The sequence below is a fragment of the Podarcis melisellensis genome, assembly GCF_964234715.1.
Source record: "Podarcis melisellensis genome assembly, chromosome: 5".
Lineage (NCBI taxonomy): Eukaryota > Metazoa > Chordata > Lepidosauria > Squamata > Lacertidae > Podarcis > Podarcis melisellensis.
The window spans coordinates 32,943,338-32,970,075 of record NC_138537.1 but is presented as its reverse complement, the minus strand read 5'-3'; the positions used below and the strand labels follow the sequence as shown (position 1 = coordinate 32,970,075).

Genomic DNA, 26,738 nt, shown 5'->3' with positions numbered 1-26,738 from the left:
TGGAGTCTATGGACTTAAAAATAAATAAATCAAAATCCTAGTACCCTACCTAAATTCAGACTTGTTAATATAAAAACTGTTGTTCTGGGTGTCTACCCATCACTTTGGAACAGATAGACTACAGAGAGAAGAGGGAGAAGTACCATTTTGCAGGTCCTTTCACTAATGACATGACTTTGTTGGATATAACCCTACGTATTTATATCAAATACTTAAAGTGACATAGCAAAGATAAGATAAAAGGAAGACTAGATCTAAATATGAAAATATCATTTAAAAAACCCTTTGCTGCATTTTGATATACTAGAAAATGTTACATTCTGTTCATGGTTTTCTTCTAAGTGTTTACATTTCTGCAAATACATTAAGTAGTTAGAGTAGACTGACACTGTAAAAACAGTGCAACAGTGTTAATACAGATGTAAATGTCACCTATTCCTGTTTACTCAGAAGTATTATTCTAGTGGGTTCAATGAGAATATCTCTAAGGTAAGTGTTTATAGAATCATCAGTGTAAGGTTTGTTTGTTTGGCTAACTATATAAATGCACCTAAATTAATTGTAAAGTGTGATAAAAATGCTTTGTTTGCATTTCCTACCGTTATGGTGGTAATTTATCTCTGAACCTTCAAATGTAATTTGCTACTTTACATTATTGAGGAGTGGTTAATTAAAAACTATACAGATATTTATTGTCTCTTTCGAAACAGTTGGAAGAATTTATTATCATTGCGTCTTTTACACTATTACTTTTTATTGCTTTGTACTGCACATGTTGAGTTTTAATTGTTGTATTCTCCATTCCATTAATTTCAAATTAAATATTAAATTGTAATGAAGATTCAATCATAACGTCTAAAAGGTTGAGAGAGACTGCAGTCTAGGACAATAAGTAGATGAAAATATTGTTCTTTCTTATTTTGATCCTTTATATTTTATATAAAGTTACCTCTTCACAATCAGTATTTGCCTTTATCTGCATGTAACATAATGAATGTTTTCAGTGGTTTGCAGACTTCATTCACAGAACTTTCTTCACCTTATTTCATCTCCCTGCATGTCCACCACCCTGCTGCGTGGCAAAGTATTACTGGGAGTTGTCCAGAGCACATGAGTTGTCTCAGATCACATGAGGCACTTGCCAGGCTTTGGGGCTTGTAAGCCATCAGTGCATTCATTTACCCTTTCCGCACCTCACATCACTGGATGTCATTTGCAAGGGCTGGGCAAGCCATAGCTCAGTAATGTCAAGTCATATACAGTGGTACCTTTGGATGCGAACAGGATCCGTTCCGGAGCCCCGTTCGCATCCTGAAGCGAACGTAAGATGCGTCTGTGGGTCGCTTTTTACCGCTTCTGCACATGCGCGTGACATCATTTTGAGCATCTGCTCATGCGCGAGTGGCATAACCCGGAAGTAACGCGCTCTGTTACTTCCGGGTTGCCGTGGAGCACAACCCGAAAATATTTAAGCTGAAGCGTATTCATCCCGAGGTATGACTGTATCAGCCTGCTTCACACATCACACTAAGCCAAGGCCAGATTAAGGTGGTTGGGGGCCCTGGTGTAATTTCCAAATTAGGGCCCCCTTCTATGGTACTACAAAGTAAGTCAATGTGGCATCTTAAAGACTAACAAATTTATTTTGGTATATGCCTTTGACATATAAAAATTAATAATACTCTGAGTTGGTGGAGCATCAGAACTAGGGCTGGGTGATATCAGCTTTTCAACCTTGCGATGTATTAGTAGCTAGACATCGTAATATGGTGATACATCACAATGTTGAAAAGGAAGGGCCCTGGCCCTGCGAGGAGTTGGAGTGAAACCTCTGCTGCCCTCTCTGCCACCTCCACCACTAGCACCTGACATGGAGGAAGGAGGAAGGAGCACCATCCCAAGCCCTGCTGGGTGAAACCACCTTAGCTTCCTACATCATCAGTGCCCGACGTAGAGGAAGGAACAAGCAGCATCGGTCACATTCCCATGAGGTACCGGTGTGAAACAGCCTCAGCTCTCTCCACCGTGTTCTCTTAGAATGGCACTTGAGAGGTGCTGAACTGAGTTCTAGTGAGAGCTGGCTGAAAAACAACAACCCTGTTTATATCCCTGAAGCTATCCAAATTCAATCAGTGAACATTCAAAACGCAATTGCTATGAAGAAAGCCTCCCACACTGAACATAATGGGACTTGATTGTGGGGCCTGAAGCAACAGGGATCTCCTCCCCTGGAGCCCACACTTTCACATTTATGCTAAGCCATGGTTTGGCTTAGCATGACATGCAAACCAGGCCATTGTTTAGATTTATGGCAGAACTGTGTGCACTTCTTAATATGCTGCTTCCAGCACTTCTAAAACCAAAGCACCAGAGTAGCAGTACAGGAAGCATCTTAGACTGGGAAATGCATATGTATTCTCTTTCCCTTTCTGTATGGACACTGCTGCTATGATTTGGTACTCCAGTTGCCTATTACTTTGCCATTAAATGTATTTACTTAAGATCCGGCTTAGATGGCTAAATTTACGTGCACAACCAAGCATTTTAACTAAACAAATTGAAACATAAACCTAGATTAACAAAATGCTCTTTGCTAGTACCAAACCTTTTAGATGATTATAGGAACAACGTCCAATGTTCTTTCTTGCAGTATACATGGTGATCAGAGATGTCTGCAGTCCAGGCTTTTTTTAAAAAAAAAATTAAAAAAAAATTCCAAGGTTTTCTTGTCACTGTGGTTTTGTTTTTATATGCTCCAACAAACAAACAAACAAACAAACAAACAAACAGAAATATATTGAGAACTTGTGTTACTTGCATCTTGTCCTATATTTATGTGTTAAAATTTTAGTCACAGAGGCAAAGAATACCTCTGATAAGGCTCTGCTTTTCCTATTGTATCATAAAGCTGTTCAGAACCAAATGCTATCGTGCATTTTAATAAGGGATTTACAGAGAACAACTACTGAAGTGCATTATTTCTACTTCAGATGCTTAGACATAGATTACTCAGAGCTACAAAGGTGATACAAAAACTTGAAACCTGCAAAAGTTAACTGCCCTTTATTCCCAGGATTTTGAGTGGGAATTGTTTATAATTTTGTGTTTGAATCATCATTTATCAATGAGGGTTAAGTGCAAAAGAAAAAACAAACCAAAACAACAACACTCTGACAGCAGCACATAGCTGCCCACTGGAAGCATTTTATGCAGGGTATATGATATGGCATGCATATACATCATCATCATCATAAACTTTATTGCACTAGCCAAAGGCCATGGCATCCACAAAGGGAACAAAAAGAAAAGCAGCAATAACCATAAAAGCATCAGGCACTGCAAATACAATAAACCACAGTTACATCTCCTAGAAATTATTTGTTGCATACAATAGAATAGCAGGGGGTACTCAGATAAAATGTGCCAGCTTAAATGTCCAAATCACCTTTATCATGCATCTACATGCTACTGAGATGAAGGGGTCATGGCTTGGTGGGTTCCTTAAGTCTGGGCCCACTTTCCTCTTCCTATGATTGTGTTCCAGCACCCACCCAGCCTATCATAGGTTGCAGTGTTGGTCTTGCTGCCAGTCACTGTGGAGCTGAGCAGGAATTTTTTGCCAGTCTGCAAATTGGCTTCTTCATGAAAGTGGGGGAAAGGTTGTAAGATGAGCAGGTGAGCATCCTTTGGCACCTTCATAAATGTATGTATTTAGACTTGCTTATTCTAAACTGTGTGACCTGTGGGGTTGGCTATAGCATGCCTTTGGGGGTAGTAGCCAGAAAGTCTCCCTGTTCACCTTAAGAGTTGGGATCGGAAAGAGGTTATGATCAAAGTCATCCCTTTGCCATAGGCAAGGTGGTTCCTCCAAGTTGAGTTGACTCATAGCATTAAGCCGCTGCTTAGATCTCTGTTGAATACGCTGTTCAACCCTCATATTTGTGTATTGTCTCTTCTTTACATACTCTGGCTGCAAGGTATATATAGTATAGTCTTTTGGAGAAAGTGTAGCTGGACCACACCTTGGAAATAGCCAATTTGCTACTAAAACAGATTTTGTTGACATATAAAGACCTATACTTGGATATCTGAAGGAACACCTGGTCCCACATTTGCTGAGATCACTGGAATATCTCCTGATGCTGCTGTTAACTGAGGCATAAGCATCATAGTGCAGGGACCTAAGGAAGGTATTTTCTGTTGTGGATTTCTGTTATGGAATTTCTTCCCCTCTGATATAAGGCAAGTGTTGACTGTGATGAACTTTTGACCTATCTGTTTACCACGCCCTTTGCTGTCTACCAATTCCCAGCTTGGAATAAGATTATTGCTGGCTACAGCGGGTGGAATTTTACAGTGGGTTAATCTTTTTAATGTGCAGTTTATCTTCCTGTTTTCTGTTTGTACTTTGTGAACTCTGTTATTATTCGGCATATAAAAGCATATAAATGTTTTAAAATATGGAATTACTACTCTGGAAATACTTGTGTTGAAGAGTAGGATATAAATGGATTCACATTACAAGAAAGGAGATTCCGACTAAACATCCTTGTGGAATAATTCTACCATTAATAGGAGAAATAAGAAAAGTTTTCCGTTGGTGCAGCTATTGTAATACTGAAAAAATATTATATTTGATAATACTGAATAGACTTTGAAAAACATAAAATGTGACTAACATTTATTGTTCTGAGGGAACATACTGGTCCACATTTATAGAAACTATATGCTGTCTTCTTCTGCAAGTATTTTCTTCAAAGAGTCCAAAATATAATAAGGGAGAAACATAAATTGACTTGCTTCAGACAAGGTCATGTGATATAAAGCGGACACTGTGAGACGTAGATTTCAAAGGCTCAGCTTCAAATTCCAGCTAACCCATGGACTTACGGTGGACAAATCTCTGTCAGGTTCAGTTGTGCATTTTCCCCATACAGGAATAGTGATGTGATACCTCTATTAAAATAGGTAAGCTGGGGATAGAGAGACCATTTGTATGACTGAAGTGCTGCCTGCTGGAACAATATGGTGTGCATCCATGAGAGCAATGCCTGGTTTAGCAAGCTGGGAATGACTGTTGAGCATGAGCGCTCCTCCTTTAACAAGGCTGGCCTGCAACATTTTTCTGTCTGAGAGGGGAAGAACAAAAGTGGAATGGGTGGAAGCGCCCATTATAATACAAAAGCTAAGAAGTCTGACAGATGAATCTTACTTCATGACAGAATACCACATCTGAGGGCAGAAGACATAGGGCTCAACAGATTCTGTCTTCTGTGGCATTAGCTACCCCTTCCAGTTTAGTGTCATTTGCATATTTGATGAGCATCCCCTCAATTCCTTCATCCAAGTCATTTATAAAGAGGTTGAACAAAAATGGACCCAGGACAGAACTCTGAGGCACCCATTTGTTATTTTTTCCAGGATGATGAAGAACCATTAGTGAGCACTCTTTGGGTTTGGTCAGTCAACCAGCTACAAATCCACCTAACAGTTACCTTATCCAGCCCACATTTTAGCAGCTTCTCCTCAATGGTATCTTGGGGGACTTTCAAAGTCTTACTGAAATCAAGAGACCATACATCCACAGCATTCCCCTGATCCACCAAGCATCAAAAAAGAAGAAGTGAGAGTTAACTGGCATGACTTGTTTATGAGAAAAAGTTTCCACAGTGCGGGACTTTCAGTCTCTGTTGTAGCTGAGTCTATTATGCAAAAATTGTGATTATACATTGTTGAGGGTCCGTTATATGAAAAAAGCTGAGGTTGCCTGGAAACATATGTATCATGTCCTGTCAAGTCCAGGTTAATTGACTAATTAAGTTTTCATTAGAGGAATATGTAGCAAAACCTCTTACTTGGGATAAAGAATCTCCAGCCCCATTTCTTGCACACGTCCATGTATGCTTCTAACATTGGAAAGTCTCTACCTTAAATGCAAGCCTATGAAATAAAATATCATCTGAATTTTCTGGTTTCATGCTGGATGATGGAGAGTGTTAATTTCAGAAGAGAGCAAACACATTTCTTCCTATTCTTTAGTTGTTTGCATCCCCCTCCCTAATATTCAGATTTCTACTTCAGATTGGAATGAATAAACATGAACTGTTGACTAATCTTGGCAGGCCTGTTACCAACCAGAATTACCATCTATGTTGTTTACTCCATTATTCCATTCATATATATCATTGTTGATTTTACTATGCAATGCAAATTGCACCGTTTCATCCAACACAATGCAAGGATAATGAAAATAAAGGTATTCTTGGATGTGAAAGCATTTATCTAGGATGGTGGGTTCAGCTCAGTTATTAGCCATGTTTTAGCAGAGTAAAGGTTTGTCATATACCTACCACCATCACCACATTCATTCACCATAAAAGTGGGTGGGATATTCAGAGACTTTCAGGGCAGGATAAAATTCTAAGTATTTTCAGGTGTGGGTGGTAAAACAGGCAGAGGCGTTGCAATCAGTTTAATCCCTATGTAATGCTGCAATCCTAATCCTTTTTACCTGGAAGTAAGACCCACTGAAATCAATAGAATTTACTTCTAAGTAGTCATGGTTAGGAGTGTGCCGAAAGCAACAAGCTTTCCTGATCAACCACAAGCAGATAGATTCTAGCAAACACTTCTAATTTCTCTGTGTAACTGGACACTAGATAACCAAAACAGTAGATCATCTACCTTTCTAGCTCTGCAAGCCCATTTCTGTCTTCATATAGAATATTGGCGACACGACCTTCAGATACTATGACATGTTAGAAATGCATGATGCTGAAAACATTTTTGTCCTCCCAGGTGTTAAGTACTTTCAAAAGCTGAACTGAAGCAAACATCACCAGGGGAATTTGTTGGAACCAGACAACAGGGCAACATTGTTTTGAGGGTCCATGCAGCTAATGCTATAGCTGTGATACTTTAAAAGAAAAACAACAACAACTGTGTTTCATGTTTAAGAAATATCAAAGCCATCAAGGACTGGCCTTAAAAAGACCCCAATGTGTTATATAGGGTGGCTTATCTTTTGGAACAACAAGGATAGGATTATACACTGTAGAGACCTATCTATATCTTCATTGGTGTAGGTAGTTTCTGGAATCTTCCTAAACTATGCATATTTTTAACTTCACAGATAGAAGTGCAAAAATATTTTTAAATACAGTTTGGATACTCAAGCAATGCAGGTTACATATTTTAGGGTTCATAACAATAGTTATCAACTTTGTGTCATTTTTATTTGTCCCAAAGTTAATGAGCAGCCCTGTTCCTGGTTTTCACATAAGACTGGAGAAATGTTGGCACTGCCTCTGAAATAAACCTTATTTTAAAAATGAATTTACTCACATAAATCAGTTTTTATATGAAAAACTGGCATGCTTCAATTCCTGAGAATGTTGTATTGCTTACAAACTGGGCCAGAGGGTCGATACAGTAATAAAAACAAAACCCAGAAAGTCATGATTTGTATTGACGGATTGTATATCTGCGAAGAAAGCCAAGCACAAAAAAGGTTTCTTTTTCTGAATTTAGTAGATCAGATTTCTCTATTATGCTGCTGCTACTTACATACTAGTGTAAGGAAAGATACTAAAGTAAAATAAAACTGAAGTCAACAATATTAATACAAGGATGTTTCTGAAAGAAATGATAACATGGTTGCCTCCACTGTATACTGAAAGATGTCATTATCTTTCCAAAACAGCTTTATAAAGATGTATAAATACATACTTCAAATACAGAACTTCAAAGTAAATACTGTCTTATGAGAAGTTATTATGAAGGAGCTTCAAATGCACCTTCATTTTACAACTCTTGTAAACGGTAGTCAGAAGCTGCACACTGATAATCGTGAGCCTCCTCATGCATGATCCTCAGTAACTGCAGAAAGCACCGGGGGGAGCAAAACCAAAACTTACAAAATTAAGTTTGTAAGTGGATCCTGGATCAATCCTGTACTGGTTTCCAGAGCTACATTGGGAATGAGTGCCTCTGTCTATTCTGGGAATCATTTAATAGCACAAGAGCCCTAATTTAACAGGATATTTACTTTTTCTTAAAAATCATATCATTGGTCTAAAGAGAGTCTGAATACAATTTGGGAGGAGAGGTGTATTTACACTTTCAAGTTCTATTCTAACGCTTTATTGTACATATAGAAACATTGTGTGCATAAGGTAACTTCCAGTCCTGCAGGTGGCAATGGACTGGGGAACGTAGGCAATTTTCCTCTCACCCCTAGAGCCCACAGCTCTCCCCTAAATATGTTTTGTTGTTGTTGTTCAGTATGATCCCATGGAATGCACTTAGTATTGTTTGACTTCTTATTCCTTATACACGGTAGTAACAAACCACAAAACATAATAGTAGTGTATAGAATATTCAGATTAAGAACATCTGAATTCTGTGATAAAAATAGTCAGTATAACAAAATGAAACACAATTTGTACTGTCAGAAAATAGCCATATCGTAGTGAAAGGCTGGGAATCAATAGGGAATTGTGTAGGAAATATGGGAAAGGTTCTGTATTAAAAATCCCAGTCTCAACTCCTGAATGTTTTCATTTTCTCAAACTGCTTCCTGAGCCATAAGCACATAATTTCCTTCAGTTGCTGATGCTTTCTTAAGTAAACAAAGGCATACATCTCTTTTTTATATCAATAATGGAAAAATGATGTGCCTAAGATTCTGATATCCATGATAGTTTTCCAGAATAAAACAATTATTTGTTTATGATCTTTTGCTGCAGAAATACTGTTTGTTGGTAACTGTTGTTTACTGTTGTATTCAGAAATCTGTCCACCTTGACTTACACAGGGTGCCATAATGCTCAGCATCATTTAATCAGGAGCATATAAATCAGCCTGCCTCCCTACCATGTAATTTGTGTTCTGTTTATTCCTTACAGGTGAAATCTGTGCTTTTAAAATCCATGGACAGGAAATGCCCTTTGAAGCTGTGGTGCTAAACAAGACATCTGGAGAAGGTCGTCTTCGAGCAAGAAGTCCAATTGACTGTGAACTGCAGAAGGAGTACACATTCATCATCCAGGCATATGACTGTGGCGCAGGGCCTAGTGGAACAAACTGGAAGAAATCTCACAAGTGAGTGACAACTGGGAGAGCGAGGCAGGGACTGTGGAATGTATTTACAATTCATGCTGAAGAGAATCTTTTAATGCTTTGCTTGCCAATGCTAGTGGAAATCAGATCAAAGTACTTTTATCAGAGGAGATGATTTTTCAGCCTGTTCACTTCTGTTCACTCTTCCTGACTGCCTGAAATTGACTTCTTTTAATAGTACATTCAACTGACACGTTAAAGGTCTTAATAGGACTCTGGATCAAACTGTCTGCTGTTGGAAAAGCCCTACCATTAAATAAATTGGTGACTTTTTGAAAGATAAATACTGAGTGTTAATTGCTCTTCGTGTAATCAAATCATATTGAATTTCCTTGCTTCTTCATCTTCCTTTTTATATTTTCAGCATTCCTGCAGCATTGATTATTATGTTGGTGGGCATTCTTATTTATGTCATATAATAATCATAGATAAGATGGAAAATGGTTATTTGTGCAAGCATACAAAGTATTTATGTATGAAATGAAAAATATTGCTTGATCCAGATTTACACCTTTTTTAAGTGTGAGAGGATGGGAACAGTTCAAGAAGCTATGATGCTGTTATCCAAAGAAGCTTAACAAGTTATTGCCATAGGGTTCTTCCCAATCTTAGTTCTACTTAAGTAGAACCAATGGAATTCATAGGCATGACTAATATGGGTTAATAATAATAATAATAATAATAATGGCAACCATTGGGATAGAGTTCTGTGAGGATTACCAAAGGACTGTGTCTTGGCCAAAGGTCTGGTGGAACAGCTCTGTCTTGCAGGCCCTGCAGAAAGATGTTAATGGGTTTACGTTGAGTAGAAAGTTGGCTACAAACCTAAATCGCAAAATCTGAGTTACGCAAGGCCACTTGTATAGAGCTCTCTCCTAACCCCCTTTCTAATGTGTAGTTCTGATGTCATCACACATAGCATATACTCCAAAATTTCTCTGATGAAAATAGGGATGTCCCCATTCCATTATGAATTAATTAATAATACTCCACTCATCTGACTGGGTTGCCACAGCTACTATGGGCAGCTTCCAACATATATAAAAACATAATAAAACATCAAACATTAACAAACTTCCATATACAGGGCTGCTTTCAGATGGCTTGGGAGTCAGATAACTCCATACCGTCCAACATTTCTCTGATGAAATCCTAAGGAAAAATGGGGACATTCCAGGATCAAATCAGAAACCGGGACAGCTTCTGTAAATCCAGCACCGTCCCTGGAAAAAAGGGACTTCTGAAGGGTCTACAATTTGTATTTCCCACTCTGTATTTTTCCTAATTTTGCAAGGCTCAACTAAAGATGAAATCACGGACAGGGAAAGAATAGCAGTGCATGGGATGGATTCTGACCCCTATAGCAACAGAAGAATAAGCTTTTGTAGCCAGAGTCAGTAAGTGTTCCACCCTTCCAGGCCAGGTGGAAATAAGCCAGCAAAGCAGGAAGATTTATATATCGTTGGGGAAATAATTTGTTTTAGCTAAACTTGTTTCAAATCAGCATAACGGAAAGAAGCCCAGTGCCATACTCTTATTTAAAATTTAGAAATTGTTCATAGACTCACAGTGTTTCATTTTCCGTAGCAGTTCTTTGTTTAATTTGAACGTTGACATATTTGAGCACAAAGTAATGCAAATACAACGGAGTGCTGAAATGTAAAGTCAAGTAATGCAATAATTTATTTCAACAGAGCCTCAATTTAATGCATATATTTTAGTTTTTACAGCTATTTCTTGCATGGGTTCCCATTCATGTTTAACTTTTGCATTTTCTACATGCCTTTCCTCTTATTTGATCGTAAGGATTGTGTGAGACTCGCTTTTACATTTTATTCTACTTAAAATAAATATAAAATGTGTGCATTTTAAATGTTAACACTTAATGACAGGCTTGGATTATGCATTGATATTTGCATTCTATTGTGAGACTCAAACTGATCTCTCTTTGTTTTAGGGCTGTGGTCCATATCCAGGTAAAGGATGTCAATGAATTTGCACCAACTTTTAAGGAAACATCCTATAAGGCTACTGTGACAGAGGGAAAGATCTATGACAGTGTATTGCAGGTGGAAGCCATAGATGAGGACTGTTCTCCTCAATACAGCCAGATATGCAATTATGAAATTGTCACAACAGACGTTCCATTTGCCATTGACAGGAATGGTGAGTGCTTACCGTTGCACAGTTATGAATTCTGAGCCACATCTTTATTTATGGGTTTTTCAGCCTGCCTTTCAGGGCACAGCCCTTCCCAGTTGACTCACAAATTAGAACTGCATAAAACAAATAAATTATAACAATTCCAGTCTGAAAGGTGGAAGATTCTGAGATTCCAGCACAGTACACTACAAAAATATATTCATCATGCATTTAAAGACCCGTACAGATAGGGCCATATGAATGCATACATCTCTAGGGAGAGAATGCTGTCATTGCTAAAATGGCCCAGTCTCTAGTACTCTGGTACTCACCAGCTTGATGAAACTTACTTGACTGATGTACAAAGTAGTCCTAAATATAGGAAGCCAGTGAAGCGCTTTTTTCAGGCAATCATGTTTTGACTTTTCTCAAGATAGTGTTCTATTCTGGTGGGTGCTGACTATATCCCTAGTCAAGTTATAATATTTTGTGACAATGAAATTTGAATTATTAACCCGAGTTTACTTTTAACTGAGTGTGCTGTAGGAAACTGCCCGAGTTATTGTTGTGGGTATCTGTTTGACAGCATTTTTGATACCATTAGCATTTCTGTGAAATCTCACCAGCACCAGCTAGCTCCATGCCCATATTTTTTAATGCCCATTTTAAAGTATATTTTTAGAATTGTCTTTATAGCGCCTGATTGCTTCAGTGCTGGAGTAGTTGAGGATATGAGAGTGAGCATACCGTACTTTTCCATGTAAAAGACTAGGTTTTTAAAATTTAAAATAAGGTTAAAAATCTTGGGTCGTCTTATACACGGATAGTGCATATGCCCATTTTCTAAATTTGGGGTCCCCAAAAGTAGGGGCCATCATATACATGGGGGCATCTTATACACGCAAAAATACGGTATATTCCTTCAAAAAGAGGTGATATACCCAAGGTCATCCTTGTGCCACTCCCATGACATGTATTGCAAATTAATTGACTCTTCATTCATTATTTAATTATTTGCTGGCTATGCACTTTTCCTTCTTCAAAATATAGATCTTCCTCAACCAACAGCAATATGCACTACACCCTCTTATAAACCCAAAAGAGTGCTGTAAACGTAATATATATCCTGTGCTGCTATTTCTCCTGTAGCAAATATATTTTCCCATCCATCATGTGGGACAAGATGTAGCGCTATTGTCTCATTTTAAAGAGAATCCGTAGGAGCATCACATGAAGACTAAAATGTGGATTCTTGCTCTCTCTCTCTCTCTCTCTCTCTCTCTTGGCAAAAAATCATTAGTTCCATCAAATTTAAAACCCTCAGTTTTGTTTGTTTCTGAGAACCACCACAAGATGACCACTGTTTATATCCCTTACTACAGAGCAGGGAGTAACAACTCTTTTCCACCAGAACAATTTAATATTTGTCTAATTTCAGAGATGAGCATCTTTTATATTTGAAGTTCCATCTGAGGGTTGCCAACACTATAAATTAAAAGTGTGCACAGGGCTTTTGTTTTCTCTTAGCAGCCATTTCATGCTGCATTGCTTTATCAGAAGCATCTCCCCCATTTGACATGGATCTGTCTTTATTTGAGCCGATTTCTCATAGAGCGCAGCTGAGCATCAAATCATAATAACCAGTTAGCAACAGTAAAATGCAAATGGTGGTAAAGAGAATCCCTGCTCTCATTACAATAGCGTGAGTGGAAGGGAAATGTTTTGAATATTGTATGGAGGGAGCAATCAAGATGATTGAAATGGAGTTTAAGTAATCAAGAGCTATTTAGTTGTATAGCTGTTTTTTATTGGAGTGGATGCAATGACATGGAATTTTAAAAATGAAGTATAAGGTGCACGTGCTGAATAAAATGTGCACTTGCATGATTCCTTTTGTATTTCTAGATAATTTCTCTTTATTTTGAAGACAAGCTGAGTTTCTGGAGTTTTCAGTTTTGATACATTTTGTTTTGAGTACTGTATAATTTCAACAGATTTATCATGCTTGCTTGGGACATGCATCTCAACACATTTGAAAGCAATTATCTCCATAGTTCCAGTTACAGATAGGTAGCCGTGTTGGTCTGCCATAGTCAAAACAAACAAAAAATTCCTTCCAGTAGCACCTTCTGCTCTCTATATTGGACAAACAGGCCAGACCTTACGCCAAAGAATAAACGGACATAAATCGGACATCAGGAATCACAAGACAGAGAAACCAGTAGGAGAACACTTCAATCTCCCAGGACATTCTATACAAGATCTCAAAGTAGCTGTTTTACTACAAAGGAATTTCAGAAATAGACTGGAAAGAGAAGCTGCTGAATTGCAACTTATCACCAAACTTAAAACCATGGAGAGACCTGGTCTGAACAAAGACCTTGGATTCTTATCTCATTATACATGACAAAGCCATTTTTCACCTTTTCACCCCTTGCTTTTTCCTGTAAGACCTATTGCAGTCGTTAAGAGTCGTCAACAGGCTCATCACAGCTATCTGCCAATCACCCATTCCCACCACCCTTCTGAGTAATACCCCTCCCCACCTTCTCACTATATAGAAGGGTCTGGAAACTTCTGTTTCAGTGTATCTGAAGAAGTGTGCATGCACACGAAAGCTCATACCAAGAACTGACTTAGTTGGTCTTTAAGGTGCTACTGGAAGGAATTTTTTTTGTTTCAATTATCTCCATGTTCAGGAACATAACTGACTGAGAAGAGTAATTATTCTAATGGTAGGGGAACCTCTTCATTTTGCCATACCTGGCTTTATCTATGCCAGAAGACAGCATGCTACAAGCCTGGTAGAAACTAGCACATTTTATCTAATGCATAGGGGTGCAACATGGCTAATGTCAGAAAAAGCTTATCTTGATAGTAAAATCCCAGCAGCACTGTTGCTTCCATTCACTGGGGGGAAGGGCAAAGTGGCAGTGAGATTGGAACTGCACTGGTGGAGCCAACCAGACATGCTGGCATGCTGAAAAGCCCCAATACCACCACCACCTCACCAATCCCCATCATAGTAATTGGCAGTGATGTTGCTGCTGGGAGGCTATTGCTGCCGTTCTGCCCAGTGTATGAGCTGCTCCTCCCAGAATGAGAGCAGGAGTAGAATCCTTAGGACCAGAATGAAATTTTTAAAAGGCAAAGGAAGTATGAATTCCTTTGCCATGGCAGAGCTTTTATGGGGTAAGGAGTGATGAGGTGCAGAGACAGAAAGCCCATTTAGGAGTTCTAAGAGACTGATTTCTTGTCACCGTGACTGCTTTGTTGAAATCACACTGTGTTCAGGGTTCAGAAACCAGTTATGATCTTAGAAGAAAAATGGCTGAAGAGGTGTTCCCAAGGGAACAAAAAGGGTGGTCAGGCCCTGAATAGAAAACACTAGACATTTGGTGAGTGTGTGTTGTTGCTAGTCGAAATGTCACAGGAAAAAAAAAAGCTAATGGCTCTCAGTTTTCAGTGACTTGTGAGGTTATTTCCTAATTGTATTAGGAAAATTGAGACAATGACTCTTAGATGTCTTAAGATTTCCATAGCCTGAAGCACAGAGAGCCAGGATCACTCCTTTTCATTTCAAGCATTTAAAATAGGATCTTTTTCAGATAATAAGAAATAAAGAATACACCCCCCAGAACAGTACAATATTATATTCCAACACCAAATATTCAGATGTTCAGTACAAGCTAGTTCTCTTTTGTTTTTCTATAAATCTCCATGAAATGCAGGTGGCCTGTATCCATTAACAGCATATGAAATAAAATATGGTTATGACAAGTCTCATAGCTGTCATGAGATGGATGAATTCCTGTACTTCTACAGCAGAAATGATTGCAACAGAATTTGAACTCTGATGGCATGTAATGTCAGATTGGACTGGTCAATGAAGGTTGAGCCATGTGTCCTATCACACTATTAGTGAGGGTGACCAGACTAATAGTGTGTGATGTACTATGAAAAATGTGACACAGTTTATTTTATTAAGTAAACCCGCAAAGTAAAATGACTTTATTCAACCAATGGATATTGCCAAATCCCACCATCTTTGGAAACAAAGGTACAGTGGAAGTGGTGAGGGCCTTGGTACAGCCCTAATAAAACTATGCTTGCTTGTTAAACCCTCTGTGCGTCATTGCTATTCTTTGTTTCAAAGATGAATAGCCCAACTTATCACTGGAAATTGTTTCAAGAGCAGCTGGATTACAACAGCAGCAGCAGCAGCATTATCTCACCAGTTTTGGTATCCTCCTCTCTGACTGTGACTACCCTAATCCTAACTCATGGAGCCTCAAACCTGGCAAACTGTCTGGCAGAACAATGTGCCCTGAGTCACATGCATATGTGGCAGGAACTGGCAAGGGTATCTGAGAACACCTGTCATGGCTATCAACCATTACGTATTTCTAGTGAGCAGGTCAGGAAAGAGCCACAGAGGGTAGAGCTTGATGAAGATGTGGACAGAATGGACAGGCAACATCTCATGGTTCTCAAGCTGATTCTGGAATCACAAAGAACCTGAGTTCTACTGCTGTTGCTGCTGCCACCAATTCCATAGACAGATACAATAGCAAAGAGCAGATATTGAGAAGAGCTTCTGATATTTTACTTTTCTGTCCTTCTAAAAAGCATTGTAATAGGATTAGTGCTGGTAAAGTCTTTCTCTGATTGGCATCTAGACCTGCCAGTCATAAAACTCCACACTGACAACTGCTTTCCTTTAAAAGAAAGACTCAGCATAGTTTTCAAGTGGTTCTGAAGCTTTGTTCACCTTGGACCACTTTGGTCTGATTCACTTTGGACCACTTTGGTCAAGAGCCTGTTTACTTTGGAAGTGATCCAAATACCACCAAAGCAGTGTGCTCTAGTTTGCTCTTCAGACTTCATCCACAGCACATCCACACCCCTAATGTATAATCACTTAAATCTAGTTAAGGATGAGATGGAAGATAAAGTGTAACAGAAGCTTACCCTCACATGATTTATAATAATCCAAAATTTAGCCAAAGTCCTGGCAACTCCTGCTCTTTACTTTCTTTTTGTGATAACACTGTGCCCTATATACCTCACTCATTTACTTGGTTGAAAACTTTGCTCTTCTAAGCCTTCCCATTCCACGGACAGTCAAGTCTCTGAAGGACCCTTAAACCCCATCACATTGTAATGGATAGAAAATATATTAAGAAACCAATTCTGCTCAATTCCTTTTAGTCTCATTCACAGGATGAAGGCCCACATGTATTTTTTTTTTTTGGGTGTGCAGTTTTTAAGTCCAATAATGTTATCAATACACACATTGATTCAACAATCCAGGTACATGTTTTAAACCTGTGTCTCTGTCTTAGTATAGGTTGCTTGCTGCATTTTCTTCATCTGTAGAGGAATGTTCTATTTGTGTCATGGGATAATGAGCACAGAGCATTGACTCACATTTAAGAGAAAACTGCAGCCCCTGCAGCTTCACCTGAGCCCTGTAGAGCTGTGGATGACTGTTGTAGTGTTTTATTTCCTTTCCTCCTAGGCACTCCATGGCTCGAGTAGTTTCCCCCCGCCTGATTAAACTCCATCTTGTACCCCATGGATATATCAGCTTGCAACTTTTTATTCAGCTGTAGGGGATATTAAGATTGATGTGATCATTGGGACTGTGTTTGTTAAGAGCACTGTGCAAATGGAAACTGTGCTTATAATGTAGCCCAAATGTACAGAGGACCTTTTTTATATTTATTTAATGGCTAGAGTGACTGCCAGACCTTGGGAGAGAGGTAAGTTGCTAGCTATTTAGCTGTCACAAGAATGAACTCGTTTCTGATATTGTTCTCCTGGAGGCTGTTTTCAAGCTGGTTGAAGTCAATGGCAAGTTGATGGAGTGATTGCCATCAACCTGAGTGAGTTTTGGAATGAGTGCTCATAGACAGTTACTTTTGACACATGCTACTAAAGAAAAGTTGGGGAGGGAAGAGAGAGAGAGAGAGAGAGAGAGAGAGAGAGAGAGAGAGAGAGAGAGAGTACACACACACTTTGAATTGATTGATTGATTGATTGATTGATTATATACCTTCACACCCATTTTCTCCTATTTCCTCTTCATGCTGCAGCCTCCAGCACTACATCCCGTGCTGTTATGGAAGTACAGGAAGTTGCAGTGGGAATGAGGAGCAGGCTCAGCTCCCTTCATCCCACAGAGGTTGGGATACATGACCCATTGTTCCTGCTGTCTACCACAGGCTACAAAATCTGTCCTAAGGGGTGGGAAGCACAGGTCGAGTCCATGGCAATGAATGGCTTTCCCCTCCCTTTCCTGTCTTCATGATTGTACAGAATCTATTATAGTTACCCAGGGTAGGCACCAGAAGTGGATCGCTACCACTTAACAGGAAGGTGATGGTCAAGCCACATGGAGGTCAGTGCAGCTAAGGCCAGAGCACCCGACAGGCTCTTCCACTGTTAACACAATGTGCCAAACTCCCCACCACCTCACCCGACACCCTCTCAGTAAGTGGCTAGGAAATTAGTGTTGCCATTGTGTCCCACTGGACAAGTCGCTACTGGTATTAGGCACTTAATGATGGCAATTTGTCTGAGATATTCTGCTACTGGCATATGCCAACATTTGCTGAGTTTCCACTTACTGTATGGCCTACTTACCACTGATCTACACAGGTTCTGTTTAGTTTCAGATTAGTTATTTTGCATATTCATTTTCTTTACATGGATTTATTTAAATTCCAGATGTGTAAAATGGTGTATCTAGGGGTTCGCCAGGGAAACTCATGATTTACCACTGAATCGGACCAAATGGCAATTGGGTTTTCTGTCGGTCCATGCTTTTTAAGCATGGGGCAAGTGGAAGTATGGAGAAGCCATAGAATCCTATCAATTTCCAACTCTCTGAGCTGAGGTTCTTGGACTTCAGACTTTCTAAGCTTTGGAACTTGTACTAGATAAAGTTAATTTTTACCTGTGTATATCATGTAAGCTCCCTTGTCAGGCTTTGCCCTAAAAGGTTCCCTAAAATACATTAAATAAACAAATACATCCAGGTGTTTTGCCTCATGAGGGCTGGGAATTGGGCCATACATAGCATAAAGCTTAAAATTTAAAAGCTAAGTGAAAAGAAAATTAGTTAAATAAAGAACATGTAATAAATCTATGATCAACCTATATTTTAAAAATCTCCAAATGACCTTCCAGAAAATATTTTTAAAATACTCATAATTTTTCAATTGTATCTCTTTTTTTTTTAAAAAAAAAAGCTTTAATGAACTTCAAATCGCTTTAATGAACACATTGATGATTTTTTAAATGTTGGGGGGGGGGGGGTCAGTTGATATGCCAAGGAAGTTCCAGAAATCTGCTGATGTTGATTTATCCAACTTCAGTGTCTTGGGAATTCTCCCTGCAGATCACAGAGTAAAGCATTTGTAAAGCGAACACAAAGTAGACAAAGGAATATTTATAAAAGGAAATGTTAATAAAATAAATACACCAAATAAATAATAAGCAAATAACAAATATGTGATAAGTAGATAAAGTGCTAACTTGGTAGAAGAGAAGCATTATTTAGACAATTTGTGGAAACTATTTGCTTTTGTGATTTTAGTAGAAACTCAATATGTTTCTACATGTCTGTGAGTTCATATACCAATCTAGTGCCAAATGTATTGCTCTGATTTCCTTTGGGCCACATCAGTGAGGCTGGGGGGAGGGTCTTAGCGTCTGGGCAGCCCAGGACCTCCATACACACTGCCAAGGCTTGTGTCCCAGGAGGTTATTTTGGTGTGGCAAACACAGCAGTTTGACTCCACCCCTGGAGGCGCACTCCATTCTCTCTTGAGACAAATAGACGCCAACAGTACAACATATACTATGGGTGCCGTCTAATGCCTCTTTACTGAAACTTCAGCTAGTGTAGAATTTAGTGGCCAAGTTGCTCACTGGGGCAAGACAGTTTGAGCATATTATACTGATCCTGTTCTGACTGCACTGGCTGTCCATTAGTTTCTGGCCCAATTCAAAGTGCTGGTTTTCACCTATAAAGTCTTAAATGCCCCAGGACCGCAATACCTCAAGGACCGCCTCTCTATATATGAACCTACCCAGACCCTGAGGTCATCCTCTGAGGCCCTTTTTCATGTGCCTCCTCCGCAAGAGGACTGGTGGTTTAAGACTCAAAGCTAAATGCCATAGTTACTTTGGTTGGAAAGCTTAAAAATCATAACTAATTTTGACAAAACTATTTTAGTCATGTAATCCACTTTAGTGAATATGTAGACTACAGTGTATAGACATGAATACATGTTGAAAATGTTCACAGCTTCAGGATATGAGAAAGATTAAACATTTCTTTGCGACAGAAAACTTTAATCTGTTAGCACACATAATATGAAATGTATATTAAAGTCTGCCAACATTCAGCTTGCAAAGGAACTGTCATTCAGCAAAAATGGCCTGAATTAAAATGCTGAACTCATTAGTTAAAGAGACTACTTTAGAATCATAAGGTCCTTCCTCTACCATTCCTGAAGGTGGGAACTGCAAGTTCCAGTTCCTTTATGTTCTTTTTTTTCTTGTGAACACTGCCATTTCTTTGTTACCAGGACAGGTGATTTGTCACATTTATGCTTCTGTCAGGTTGATTTTGTTGCTTCAGAATTTTATTTTTCGTCTGGTAGCACAAAATCCTATCATTTAAAAAAGCTGGTCAGATTCTCCAAAGAGAAGATAAAGGGGATGCTTTCACCACCAACTAACTTTCCCAGTGTAGGTAGCAGAAAGTTTGATAAAGGATACTAGAAAGACAACACACTCTGGAGTGTCATTGTCATTTATTCCTGATGTTGCCTTTGTAAACCAGGGCCAAAATCCATGATATTTGTGCCGCAGCAGGAGTCAGGAAACAGAGGCACCATGGACACATTGTTTCCCCTTGAAGATCCAATCACATATGCTGAGATCCCATAGGCTGTAGGAGGAACCCTAGCCTAGTGGAGCAGCTCAGATTTCATAGGCATGCGATCCTAGGTTTGAGTCCAGAATATAGCTTCTGCTCTGTCATTATGATGTGGTTGGGGCTGTTGATGGTCATTGTTTCCTTCTTCATCAAAGGAACGGGGGTGGGGATTTTCATTCTCCTGACACTTTAATCAGTGGAAGTTTTTGTCATTGTCAGGGGTGTGTTCAGAGTATGTAGAGGTAAGTGATTTGATATTTTTGTCCTGCCCTTTCAATGGTAAAGGTAAAGGACCCCTGACAGTTACGAACGACTCTGGGGTTGTGGCGCTCATCTCTCTTTACTGGCCCAGGGAGCCGATGTTTGTCTGCAGACAGTTTTTCCGGGTCATGTGGCCAGGATGACTAAGCCACTTCTGGTGAAACCAGAGCAGCACAAGAAAACACCATTTACCTTCCTGCCAGGGCGGTACCTATTTATCTACTTGCACTTTGACATGCTTTCGAACTGCCAGGTTGGCAGGAGCAGGGACCGAGCAACAGGAGCTCACCCCGTTGCGGGGATTCGAACCGCCAACCTTCCGATTGGCAAGCCCGATTGGCAAGCCCTAGGCTCTGTGGTTTACACCACAGCGCCACCCGCGTCTACCCTTTCAATAACATATATATTCACCTCATCTGGGCTGTCCTGCCAATTGAACAATGGGCACACCACCATTTCAGAAAATCTGTAACAGTCTGTCTTTCACATGGCACCATATCTCACAATCCATAGCATGGCAAGATTTATGCCTTATCTCATTGCAGCTTTATTATAGCCTTTTAGCCAACATATCTCATATCTAGGTTTTTGCCCTTAATGTAGAAATAACCATATGGGTTTGGTTTCACCAGGACTGCACTGAATATTTTTTTTTCAAATTATGTCTGGATTCTGTTTTGTTTCCTGTGTCTGTTGAACCCAGTCCAGAAAGCATATGCTCCACCCTGTGTAAGAGGGTGTTATTTTCAGTGTTTTAAGGAGGGGGAAAAAGGAAAGTTAGATTAATAAGAAGCGTTTTGGAAGGTCAGATCTTTCCTTTTCTCCTTTCTGCCCCCACTTTCTGTTATATCTGAGTCCTTTTGTATACTTCAGGCAATTATTGCTGCTTTTATTATATGAACCCAGGATCTTGACAACAAAGCAATTGCAGTTTATTGTCCTGTTTCACACCTGCAGGGAACATCAGAAATACTGAGAAGCTGAGTTATGACAAACAGCGTCAGTATGAGATAATGGTAACGGCTTTTGACTGCGGGCAAAAACGTGCAACTGAAGATGTGTTGGTACGAGTTGAAGTCAAGCCTATATGTAAACCCGGATGGCAAGGTAGGGATTGTGTATTGTTGTTTCTTTGGAAATGTTGACGATGAATCTTGCAATACAAATAAAATGTTAACTCTTTAAAATTGTAGAATAGTGGCAATTTCTCTCCACCCCCCACCCATGTAATGCGCTTTTCAAGTGATATAAATACTCAAAGCAGAAAGCAATGACAAAACCTTGAAAAAATAGTTCAAAACAAAATAATTAAAATATGGGGGGAAGCAGGGGAGATAAACCAACTAGTTCACTAACAGTTAGAGGCTTCCCACATTCAGAGAGCAATCCTACAGCATGGTTCAGCTCTGTCACAGGACCTGACAACCCAGTGTAACTTAAGCTGGCACAAAGGGTAACTCAAGCACTACTTTAAAGGCTTGTTTTTCCTCTGCTAGGCTTAGGTTGGCTTAGCCAGCAGCGGCCCTGTTCCCGGATCTGGCTTCTTGTGCATAGGATTGCTCCCTTAATGACTAGGTGCCTGGCTAAAGCAAGAATGACACCATTCCTGGGATGCCTCCTAGTCTTCAAGGGCAGGCAGATGAGCAGCTCATAAGGAGTGGCAGCAGCAGTAACAGTAGTCACCACTTCTTCCAGGAAGACAGCATCAGTTCATGCTGTAGCCCAGGACCCCAGCTCTTACTTGAGGATACCATGTGCTGGCAACAAGTCTGCCTGGTTTTTTTTTAAATTAAAGTTTTTGTTACAACTGAATAGTGCCACATTCCAGCGAGAGATACTGGGGTTTGTAGTCATAGCATCCACTTCAGCAGGATTGGGCGTTCAAACCACACCTGCTTCCTTTTATGAGCAGTGCCGGATTTACGTATAAGCTAAACAAGCTATAGCTTAGGGCCCCACTCTCTTGGGGCCCCCCCAAAAAAATTTAAAGGAAAAAACCAACCAGATGTACATTTCCCAAATATCAGATAAAAAACTAATAAACTAAAACCTACCTACAGCAATAGTGTTTTGTGTTGTGTAGGCTCCTATGATGTAAGTAATGGGCCTCGCCTGCTAGTCTGCTCCTTAAAATATCACTGGTTTGCTCATGTCTATATATAGGGGGCCTACATTCTGCATGTGCAAATGGCTTTAGATACCTATTAGGTCCATAAATTAACATATAGCATATACTCAACACAAAAAACAGTGACAATTTGTTGTCGACAAAGGACAGCTGGACATATGAAGGGCCCCATTACCTTCAGTAGCTTAGGGCCTCATCAAACCTAAATCAGGCCCTGCTTATGAGTACGCCCTTTGTTATTGCTAGAACTTATTGCTACTTTTTATTGCTAAAACTGAATAAATCTGAACACACATCTGGAAAAAGGTCCTCCCATATTATGTATCCAGGATTCAGTTCCTAAAATGCTTTAGTTTATGAGTTGATGGGTTAGGTTTCAGCCTTACGTACTACTGTTGGAGGCAGTATGCCTCTGAATGCTGGTTGCTGGGAATCTGGGATCACAAGTAGGCAGTGGTGTAGCGTGGGGGGTGCAGGGGGACCGGCCGCACCGGGCGCAACATCTGGGGGTTAGGGGGCGCAAATCCACGGGTTAGGGGGCGCAAATCCATGGGTTAGGGGGCGCAAATTACTTGCCTTGCCCCGGGTGCTGACAACCCACACTACGCCACTGCAAGTAGGAAGAATGCTGTTGCCCTCAGGGCCTTCTTATGGAATTCCCATAGGCATCTGGTTGGCCACTGTGAGAACAGGATATTGGAACAGATGAGCCATTGCTTTTCTTCTGTTCTTATTACTCAGCTCAGGGAACACCAGGTACTGATCCCTATTTCAAATATGTGCATTCCTCAAAAGTTAGGATATCAGCGGTATTCTCATATGTTTTAGTATATTTCTCTCTCAGTGCAGAGAATACTTGAGATGCTTTGTGTGTGTTTTTTGTTTCTGATGATTTGTGACTAGTATGTGGCACCACTCAAAGGTTCATTTTTAATATAAGACTTTCTTATTGCAACTGATTAAGTGTCAGATGTGACCTATTTAATAATCCTTTGGGATCAATGCAGAGGTAGGACAAGACCATTTGAGGTAGGAAATCTAGGTCACACTCCTTTGTGATTTCTGCAGGTGCTTAAAAGTTGTTTTCTTTTTTTTTAACAGAGAGCAAGCATTGCTTTTAATGGATAGGGGCATAAATCTGCAATATCCCCCCTCCCCCCACATCCCATTTATTCCATTTTGGAAACAAGAAACCTGTGTGTAGGTGTATCAAAGTGTGTAGGTGGGAAAGTGAAGCAAAATATATTTAATGTGATTGTCCACTTACTTGTTGTTACTTTATTTTTATTATTATGATGGCATGAACAAATTCAAACTTCAAACAAATTTCATATTCAGGATTTTGAAATAGTTAAGTTAGTTTCCCCCCACCCCAACTGCAAAGGTGATTGCTGCTTTTTAAAAATTCACAGCAGGTTTAGCCCTAACAAATAAATTACTGCAGGACAGAATCTGAGCAATTGTCTCTCAATTCTTCTAAGCTTTAGAATCTGCAGTCTAGTGAACTTTCAAAAAAATGGAAGAAAAGCAAAGCTTATCTTAGAGATATAAACTTGTGACCTTCTGATCTCCTGATGTGCAGTGCCTCAAAATGGAATTCTATGAAATAAGGTATTCAAAGGCTGAAACACCAGAAGTGTTTTCTTCTTCAAGATGTATTATAGCTATTGAGCCTTGACTACTTAGACATTCTTTGTGTATGTGGCATAGGCTCAGCAGGGCATTGATGACCTGTGATATGTTCTGCAACTTCCTGTTTCATTGATATTAATAGAGCCATAAAAAGCAGTACCCATCCTCTGCATTCTACTTATTTATCTTGGATACCTTGGGGTTATATTCCAGATTGCACATATCCTAAAATGCCATTTATTTGGACCTTGTCAAGTTTTTCATTTCATCCAAGTTTCATAGAATGTATAAATCAAAATATCTGTAGGCTATTTTGTAAGGCCTTCCTGCATAGTAAACTTTCCTGATTTGCCAGGAACCTTCATAATGTGTCTTTGATAATTGGGTTGGATGTTTCCTTGATTTAATTCTTCATCTCAAGATCTCCCAGACCATTTTGATCAGGGGGACATTTGCATATCCACAGTACTAAATTATTTTGGGGGTGTGATTCTATAGAGGAATCTGCCGCTTTTGAGATTTCCATCTTTCAGGACTCTGTGAATGCCACAGAGTAGACAAACCTTTAGTAGATAAAGTAACCAACAAGACCCTATGCCAAAGAAATGCAGAGCTAGTAATAAATGATGTGTTTTATGAAACAGAAGGGCAATAACATGAAAAAGTATACCTCTTTAAGTCATAGGAAATATTATGTGCATTATTTATTCTTGTTTTGCAGAGGAATCAAATTTTGCTGTAGGACAATGATTGACACTTTATATGCTGTATTGTGATAAGGTGATAGAAAGATAGTGTTCAAAATCAAACAGCTGCTGAGCTTATGTATGAATTCATACTGTTGCTTATATACGGTACTTTGCACTAACAAGTAAATACAAAAATTGCAGTGATCATCCATCACAGTGAAGGGTGCACAACAGCAAATGCTCTTAAAAAAAAAGTTAGGATGTAATTTTTAATCAGATTTATCAATATAATTCAGGTCTTGTGAAACTGGGATATAAGAAAATGTAGAAAGGACATGCCAGCTTGCTTCAGTGCCATGCTAGTACCATGGGGCAGCCCATGGGCTTTGAGGAGAATGAAAGGCATCAAAGTACGCAATATGAGACCAGACACCAACCTAGTCCAGCATCTTGTTTTCCACAGAGGCCAGCTATTACGAATCTGATAAATCTCTAAGAACATGAAGCAGCAACCCTGTATAACTGTTGCTTTCCTGCTGTTCAGAGGCATGATGCCTTTGATCCTGGAAGTATTATATAGCCGTTGATACTCTTATCCTCCCTGATCATTTGTCTAGTCCCCGATCCTACAGTATATTCTAACTTCTACATGTTCGGATAGACTTGCCTAAACAAAGATGTTGCAAACAGGTGCTGGAAAGAATACAGTTGAAGGTGCTTGCCTTATGTTGGGGACTTCCAGAGTGCAGGAACTGCCAGGCTAAAAGATTGATTTCTTACCACTGTAGAATGAGCATTATAACTTGTAACAGGGCCAGTTCTGCAGGTGGTGTACAGCAACATTATAGCAAAAGACTAACGAACAAAAACCTTTAAAAGCGGTACAGAATAACTGTTAAAATGACTGGCTAAATGTAGTTAAGCTCATAGCACGAGTAACTGTTTAAAACTATTTTGTAGCCTTTTGTGCTCCCATGTAGGTATTTACTTCCCTTTGTATGCACTTTCATTGCACATCAAAATTTGATGCTTGCCCCCTTCCCCACAACAACTAGGAGCACAGCCTTGACTGAATGGATTTGGCCTGGGGTGATTTATGCATGCTCATCCTTCCCCGTCTATCCACATACGTTAAACCTTTGCACATCCTCTGGCTATTTCAGTAAATAAACTGGTAGTGTCTTGACAGTGAAGAATAAGACCTTGACCTCCTTGCAGTTGAAGAACATGCCATTTCAGTAAAATCACATTGTCCCTGTCACTCAAGGCTTCAAATGAATTTATTTACATTTATATAAGAATCTTTCATTTTCCCTGGATCTCATTAGGAGCAGACTTTTTAAAATTGCTGCAGAAGGGAAAGGTGGAGCTGAGAAATTCATTTTCACAAATTTCACTCAACATATCCAAATGTTCATGTTCAATTAGGGATATCACATAAAAACCATGTTCTCTGCTTTCTGTTTAAGCAGTGGACACCAATTGCGCCGCAGACAGAGCTGTTCAAAAGCCCCCAAAGGCAAAATAGTAAGGCTACAGAAACTCTGCAGCCCTTGAGCCATGGCAAAGGGCACATCCCAGGGAAATGGCAAGCCTTTTTCATAAGAGAGCTGTGCAACATTGAACTTGTCTGATCTAGCTCAAGGAAGATGATCTCTGACCTGCTTCAGGTGAAGCATAGACAGAATACCTTAGGCAAGAGCACTACCATCATGTCACATGGCTATAGGTGGGGCCTGGGACAGAACTGGATCAGCACTCTTACCTAGGTCAGTTTATCTAAATCTTGGGTCCCTAGCTGTTGTTAGACTAC

The 26,738-nt window shown here is 39.6% G+C and overlaps 1 protein-coding gene across 1 annotated transcript in view; it reads left to right on the top strand.

The window, feature by feature from the left end:
- The window catches only part of CLSTN2 (calsyntenin 2), a 339,273-nt gene that overhangs the window by 239,880 nt on the left and 72,655 nt on the right, over nucleotides 1-26,738 (top strand). Inside the window, exons 3-5 of the mRNA XM_081910366.1 lie at nucleotides 8,907-9,102; nucleotides 11,078-11,286; nucleotides 21,434-21,583. Coding sequence (XP_081766492.1) covers nucleotides 8,907-9,102; nucleotides 11,078-11,286; nucleotides 21,434-21,583 — 555 coding nt within the window. The remainder of the gene's footprint in view (nucleotides 1-8,906; nucleotides 9,103-11,077; nucleotides 11,287-21,433; nucleotides 21,584-26,738) is intronic.